Below are 8468 nucleotides of genomic sequence, written 5' to 3'. Positions count from 1 at the left end.
TCTATCTGTCTGTCTGTCTGTCTGTCTGTCTGTCTGTCTGTCTATCTATCTATCTATCTATCTATCTATCTATCTATCTGTCTATCTGTCTGTCTGTCTGTCTGTCTGTCTGTCTGTCTGTCTATCTATCTATCTATCTATCCATCTATCCATCTATCTATTTATCCATCGCTTCTTTATAATAATGCTTATTTTAATTTGCAGCCTTGTAGCTTATATTTTTTGTATATTATATATTTTAATTTGAACTGTTGTTTTTTTCCTTTAAGGTCGGGAAGTGTTGCACACAACTGGGTTGAGATCTATCAGTTTGTAGCAAATATAACCCATAGATTTGTAAGGTAAGTTTTATTTCCCTCACATGAAGGGGATTTCATGTGCATGCTTAACTGATTTGAACAATGAAACAGAATTAATAAGGATTATCGTTGATACCTTAATTTTTTGTGTAAACTGGAGCAACAACAGAGTCAGTAGCCCTGATTTGGTAAAGATTGACTTTCATGGGTGAACCTGGGTGATCCAGCAAACCTTGAAGATTTCTTCATTTAATGAAGATCTTCATTGTTTGTAGTTTTCAAAAAGTTTCATTCTTGGATCAGATTCATTCCAGGTTTGCTGGATCACACATGTCTTCTATGATAGTAAATCTTCTCCAGTCTTGGAGAGCTTTACAAAAATCACGCCCATTGTCTTCACAGGGGGAGATGTTATTTTAGGGTCCATTCATCCTAGCCCAGTCCAGTGTGGTGGGTTAAACTCCCATGTGTTAACCTGTGTTGTGTTGGGCACCACAATGCTTTGGGTAGTCCATTAATTTGCATGTGGTATTTTTGGCATGGTTGTGCCATGCATGCCAGAACATTGTCATGTGTTATATTCAGATTTTCAGATTTCCTTACTACCAGTAAGTGCTCTAAGTGAACCCTTAGGGATGTTGATGTGTTACTTCTTTTCCTTAAGTTATCTAACCATGCTACTAATATTACTATTTTGATTTAAACTTACCTTTATGGGTTTAATTTAGTTATCTGTATGGGATTTTTCCACAAACGATAGAAAAGCCAGAAAAGTAAAGTTAATTCATTGTAAAGAGAACACATGACAGATGTATTGTCAGCCTGCCATTTAACACATTTCCAATGGCTGTTTGGTTGCTTATCTGATAAGTCCTATAGGGAACCCAACAGCCAGTTGACTGAGTTTGAATGGCAGGCTGAAAGCGTTGCTGCTAACTGCAAGGCAGTGACATAACTTAGTCAACTAGTGTTGTTACTAGCAAGATCTCCAGGTAAAAAATTTTGAAATAGATTCACAAGAGATTATTTGACTAGACTGGCCCTTTCTGTAATCTTACAATAACACAAAACGTCTGGCAACCTAACCCTATCACTGACCATCTGTCCAACTCTAACTTCAACATTTAACCTTACACTTGGGGTCTGATTTATTAACGCTCTCAAAGACTGCAGAAGATAGACTATCATGAAAAAACTTGGGCGATACAGCAAAACTGCAATGCATTTGGTCAGGAGAATTTATTTTTTCTAACATAATGACAATAACCGTTTTTAAACTGTAATAATGTTTATATTGATTAACTGAAACAAATGCAGAGGTCTAACATTTGTCTTACTATGATCATTTTATATCACAATGGCCATATTTTATCAAAAAAAAAATTCTATACTATTAAAAAGGTAACTAGAGTAATCTCCAATTTAGTTATATATGCTTCTGGATATTTTCCTTTCACTCAACCCTGGTGCCAAATATTCCAGGACAAGGTTCATTGTGTTAGGGTTACAGGACTGTGGCAATAACTGCAGATCTTGTCCCTGTCCTAGCAAAGCCTATTGGGTGAAAGCAGCCAGTACGTAGGAAAAGAATGTCTGGCATCATTTATGCTTCTGTTTAGTTTAATGGATTTGCATCAGACCTAAACAGGAAGATACGTAAAATATATTTCAGCGAATGATGAAACCCACAGATTCAGTGATAGGTCTTTCTTATTAAGTGTTTTTACCTTATAAAGGCCAGAATATAAAAAGCATTTTGAGGATAATCTGTTGTCATGGGTCTACATAGATCAACAACAAACAACACCAAATATCAAAGAGTTTCTGAGACAAGCTATTTTTATTTGCTTCTGTGGTTATGCTTCAATTAATTATGATTTGATTCTGCTTAAGTGATACAGTTTACAATACATGTGGAACTTAAGTGTATCTGTGGTTGTGTCATATTATATTCATTATTGTTCAGAACATGTCAGCAGATTTGTTCTCAAAATATTGTGTAGAAAGTATCCTTTGTTTATTTTTTACATATATTACCTAAACCATTCAAGATATATTGTATCTGACTGTAATACAATATCTTCCTTTTCTAAAAAAAACTAATGTTTTTTTGTTTTTTGTTTAACAAATCAAGTTCGAGTTTATACAAAACTTCCTTCCTAAAAAAGCCTTACTCAACAGATCCTTATGCGACCCTATGTAACTAATGGTCAGTAAACAACATTCCTCTGGAACTACGTCATATGTATTGTGCATTTCTAGTGTTCATCTAGTTTTCTCTTCTTTTTACCTTCTTTTTTCCCATCACAGCTTTTAAAGGGCCACTGGTTAAGTATTTCACAGTCCCATAATGATGGTGCTGTACATTCATAGTCTTTAAAAAAAATAAAAACTGAGGAGAAGTTAAGATTTGTAAAAGACGATTATTATTATCTTTTATCTTTAAAGTGCCAATATACGTAGTGTAGATTACAGGGGTAGAAATGAAAAAAATATATAGCAATCTAGTTCATAATATAATAAATGAGGAATCCATGGTCAAGTGTTGCTGGCTTTTTAGAACACTGTTATTCAACTACTAATACTAATACTACTAATACTAATACTACCAATAGAACAAGTCCTTGGTTGTATTTAGATATTATGGTGTCCAAGGTACATCTAAATAATTATTTCCCTAATCTAAGTTTTCTTGTTGTTGGGAAAGAGTTAAGAAAGAGTTGGGAGTTGGGAAACTCTTTAAGGCTGGACAGGATATGCTAATGTTTTCAATCCTGGACCAGATCCATTCCAGGTTTGCTGGATCACCCAGCTTCACTGATGAAAGTGTATCTTCTCCTTGGAGAGTTTTAAACAATCAGGCATCATGTGATTATATATTATTTAAAACTGCTACTAGAATGAGATATTGAATAATGCATTTTGTGCACGTTTAAAGCAGGACTACTTATAACCTTTCATAGTACCAAACTAGATAAAATCTAAAGAGCATCTCTTAATATCCTTTGTGCTTGCTGTTCCTTGAACCTCTTCCAAAATTAACCACAGATGTGCAGTGATGACCACAAGGGAGTAACATAATTCACATTTGTAGTAAATGCAACTTGCTTAGGGAGTGTGTAGACAGCAATGAAAAATGAAGTCCAATCCTTAATTTACCCCTAAACCCAATCCTTTCTCTCACCCCTTTTATTAGTTAAATTGGCAATAGTGTGCGTGATCATGTGTATTATATCTGCATTACTGCACCACACCACCTTAATGAAGAATTCACTTGTTTCTGAAGACCTGGTGTTGTAAGAATGCTGTGTTGCTGTGCTGTATGAATGATCACATGAGTATTTCATATCCGGCCACTTTAGATTCCTTAGCATGGGGAGGTTACATGGAATGATGTGGTAGGAAATTGTGTCTTGCCCACGAGCATGTGTTTGAGCTTTTATAATCAAGCTGTAATGGATCAAAACTAAAAGCAAACTTTTGTGAGTGAACTTTCTAATTTAAGCACAGCGCCAGAAACTGATTTGTGCTACACCACATAAGACATTTAAAGAATAAAGTCTTTTTTGTATTCTTTCAAGCTTTGTAATTGATTGTTGTTTTTTTTTTTTTCAAGAAACACGATGCTTCATTCATTCAAATACAAAGCAGGCAATAAAATTTCAACAAATGATATAAGCAACAATGAAAATCTGACACGACTGTTACTGAGTGCTCCCTTTATTCTTGATTAGTTAATTACTGCTGTTCTAATGATGATGAAATCCTATTGAACCTTATGGGCAAAATCTTCATATGTTCATTAAATGTCTGTTTTCATCTTGATTCACCTAATTGCCAAACAGACAAATGCAAAGAAAAGCAGAATGTAATATAATGTTTCTGCCTAACTAGTTTTAATTAAAAGAGCTCATTTTCTACCAACTAAGAAATTAAAAATCCATTTGTTGTACTGTGCATTCAGGCACATGATTGAAGATTGCTCCATTTTAATCAGGTATAACTGGGCTTTAAAGGCAGTCTGTCATTTATAGATCACTCTCCTATGCAAGTCAGAGCATGTGGATCCCTTCTGTTAAGATCCATGTGAAATGCTGTGAAGTTTTATACTGTGTGTGTGTATGTGTGACTTCTTATTTTGTTATAAATGTGTTCTTTCTGTACACAAAGATTTAAATGTATTTAAAAACCCTTGACTAGGGTAGCTCAGATCTTTGCCCCCTTTTCTCCAGAACCTACTCCCCCCATTTAAACTTCCTACACTTTCTTTTTTTAAACATTTCCCACACTTAATTCTTACTTATATCTCTCCCCCCCTGACCCCCCTATTGCTTACCAACCTCTCCCTCCTTAAAAATACATGGACACCTGCTTGGGATAAAAATGGCTGGCAAGCAGCGTTTTTTTTTAACAAAGATAAACTTTTTTAATTCACCATAAATAACAATAATACTTTATTAAATAACATATATTTTACATGAACAAATATATAAATAACCACATTAGCACAATATTACAATATTAATAAAACACTAACATTTCAGATTTGCTAACATATAAAACTTTCCTTAATATTTTTAATACCTTAAAACCTCAACTTCAGTTTTTTAACCCCAAGGTCTAGGAAAGGTAAAGCCCGCTCCACCAAATGTCATTTACCATTTTGAAGCACACTGGTCCCTAGCCGCCCAGCACCACCTCAGGGGCCCCACCATAACACCAATAATGGGCACCCTACCACTGGGTTGCCCTTCCAAATAACCAGTCCTCTTACCCTCTTACCCTCCTACCCCCAACCACCAACTGTCCTCACCCTAAAGAAAGGAAGGGTGGGTGGGAAATTCTTCCCACAAAAAACTGTCCCTCTCTTCTGTTGGACCCACTACTTAACCCCTCTACTCTCCTCCCCTTTACTTCCGACTAGGCCCCCCTAACCACCCCCTCCTTTCTCTCCTCCACTTACACTTAACCCTTACCACACTTGGAGGAGGCTGGTAACACATCGGGAAAGAACCTGAAGATGTCTGTAGATGTTACTTGACATAATTATGCAGTACATGCACAATCTAACAGCAAAGGCAATTATTTAATGACCATGGCTTTATTAGACAATAATTTATGTAATGTTTAACTCTGTCCTAATGTTCTTCAACTAACACTGATGTTTGGTAAAGTAGTATTTTAATTTACACATTTCATTAAGTTTGAGGAATAAACAGAAATGGCCCTCTTAACAGCAACAACATTTGAATTATCTATCTATCTATCTATCTATCTATCTATCTATCTATCTATCTATCTATCTATCTATCTATCTGATGCTGGAATGTTGACAATGTTGAGAAGTCTAGGTCACTGTGCAGTTTGAAATTTCTGTGGCTGCCAAGTGCAATCAATTCTGATAAACTCCACTATTGTATAACTGATAATTATCCTGAATGGCTATTTTTGAGGCATGCCAAATGCAGTCAGACTTGTTTAATATATGCTTCGCTTATCCAGATGCCAGCCTGTGTACAAGTTTTAAAGGGTGACCAGCCTTCCAGAAACATTATATGTTATCTAGTTAGACCAAGGCTGTTAAAATCAGAATGAAATCTGGGTCTACACAGTTGTGTTCAGCATAGTTGGCAGTTAGTGTGCTATTCAATCTTACTGTCTAAACCTCTGAATTGTGCTTGTTCATGCATTTTCATATTGTGCATCTGAATACACATTATAGGCAAGACCACTCAGATCAAATTAAACATTAAAGATGTTGGAGAACTGAGCAACGCTTCAACATTTCTGTTTATATTATTCCTAATGGGTGTTTAGTTTCAGGAACAAAGCAGTTCATTTAGTTCATATAACTAACAAATATGAACCAATAAATGTAGAATATTTTTAATTTACTTTATGTTAGATGTGAAAGCAGCTTGTTTTTTTGTAATTGTAAGTTAGTTCTAAACAATAATAATAAATACATTCATTTTTACTAAGCAAACAAAAGCAAAATTTAATTTGTTTCATATGTTAAGTATAGGTGGGCCATTTTCTTTGTTGGTACATTCTTCATTCTACAGTCCCTCTGTCGCTCTGACTGCACTCATCGCCAACATGGATAAAACCAATCTTCAAGGAGTTTATAAGGTCATGATGCAAATTTATAAAGGAGAAAAACATCTATCTATCCATCTATCCACCCACCCATCCATTCATCCATCCATCCATCCATCCATCCATCCATCCATCTATCATACTGAATATGGGCTGACATCCAGTCCCAGTTTACTCAATGCTTGCAGTTTGCCAAAATATTTTAAGGGAAAAACCTTGTGTATTTGGCTGATGGGATTATGGACCCAAACTGCAATCCTGTAGTTTCATACCCTAATCTGATTCTGAGCATCACTTTAAAATTACAATTGAGAGGCTTGGGATGCAGCATAGAATTGTGGCAAGTTAAATTTATAGAATGTCAAGGTAACAAAGATCCTTTCTTTCTAGATCTATTGAATGCCTTGATGATCAGTATTGACTATTATTTGCTTCCATTGTCTAGTGTTTATTTCAAGCTTTTTTTTCTTCTGTCTTCATGTATTTTTCTCCTTTTTTTTCCCTCCCTTCTTACACAATGACAAAACGTACAAATAAAGTAGTATGTACATGTAATTACATTGGTGATATCGGATAAAATATTTGTTTATGGCCTATGGCCTTTTATTTCTGTATGTTAGGTTCTTAGAACGATTAGGGGTTAATTACATTGGTTATTGATCTTTGTGTTTTCTTTTCTCTTTCTAGTCCAAGACTGAGAGTGTCTATTATTGTATTTTCGACTCAAGCAACTATGATTTTGCCGCTAACTGGTGACAGGTAAAAAAATATGTGCTTTTGTTAGGATAAAGACAGACATACATTATTGACTATGCATACTAGGATATACAGTGGTTTTTGTCTTGGAAAAAAAAAATAATATTTGTATTGATTTGGCATACCATTACAGTTATGTAAATGTCTATTTATCCTTTTTTTTAGTTTTACTCTAACTAACAAGAGTGGCCATAACTGGGGTGAATGTAGGACCAGGGGTCTTTAATTCAACCTTTAAATTCTGGGTGTAAGTTGTGTAACATGTTTGAGAAAATAAAATATAAATGGACCCCCACAAAATCCATTTAAAAAGTACATCCTCATCTAAGATTCACCCAATCAATATGGTGACAAAAATGTGATTTTTACTGCACAACAAAAATTTGATGACTGGATATACATAAGTATAGTTACGCCAGAGGGAAATAGGAAAAAAAATGAAAGCACCATGTTCATGCTACTAACCTCATAATGTCTTGTATATTATATAATATAAAATATACATTTGTTATTTTTACTCATAGCTTCTAATATTAATGGAAATATTGTACATTATTATTTGTACATGGATTTTGCAGACAGTTCAAAAGTGGTAGAGCAGAGAAATGGAGACATAGAGCAGGCACAGGACACAGAACTCAGGGGCAGACTGGTTGAAATCACAGTTGAAGAAATCAGATTGGGGATATAAATATTGGAACAGAGTTAAAATAGTGAACAGCTGTACATCATTGCTTCCTTGATGTGACGTGCAGGCCTGGCTTTTCTGCTGAGAGCTGATCAGGAACGTGACTCTTGTTTTTAAAAGCACTGACAGCTATTAGCTTTTAAAGCTTAAATTGTAAGCTCTTTGGGGCAGGGTCCTCTCCTCCTGTGTCACTGTCTGCATCTGTCTGTCATTTGCAACCCCTATTAAATGTACAACGCTGCGTAATATGTTGGCGTTTTATAAATACTGTGTAATAATATTAATACCGTGTTTCCCCGAAAATAAGACCTACCCCGAAAGTAAGCCCTAGCATGCTAATCATGCAAGGGTGAAATATAAGCCCTCCCCCGAAAGTAAGCCCTATTGGCTTCTTCGGAGGGTGTGGTCACGTGGTACACGGAGGGATACCAAGAGGAAGGAGGGAGCAGAGAGAGAGCAGGAGATCTCAAAAGCACTGGAGCAAGGGGTGAAGAAATCGCAGGGTTAATTAACCTACAGTACTCTGGTGTGACACTAGCACTAAGAGGTTGGTGGATTCTCTTTTCAAAAGGTCCTTGCTGGTATTTTATTCATTAGCAGCAATGCATATTTATTAATTGATTTTT

General features: G+C 35.5%; 1 protein-coding gene across 4 annotated transcripts in view; it reads left to right on the top strand.

Annotated features, from left to right (window-relative positions):
* Positions 1-8468, top strand: part of ANTXR2 (ANTXR cell adhesion molecule 2) — a 104512-nt gene that overhangs the window by 7703 nt on the left and 88341 nt on the right. For all 4 annotated transcript variants that reach the window (XM_072405297.1, XM_072405295.1, XM_072405296.1 and 1 more), the window contains 2 exons: positions 270-341; positions 7086-7157. In XM_072405297.1, coding sequence (XP_072261398.1) covers positions 270-341; positions 7086-7157 — 144 coding nt within the window. The remainder of the gene's footprint in view (positions 1-269; positions 342-7085; positions 7158-8468) is intronic.

This window comes from Pyxicephalus adspersus, chromosome 3 (assembly GCF_032062135.1).
Source record: "Pyxicephalus adspersus chromosome 3, UCB_Pads_2.0, whole genome shotgun sequence".
NCBI lineage: Eukaryota > Metazoa > Chordata > Amphibia > Anura > Pyxicephalidae > Pyxicephalus > Pyxicephalus adspersus.
The sequence above is the reverse complement of the archived record's forward strand: the minus strand, read 5'-3'. Positions and strand labels throughout refer to the sequence as shown.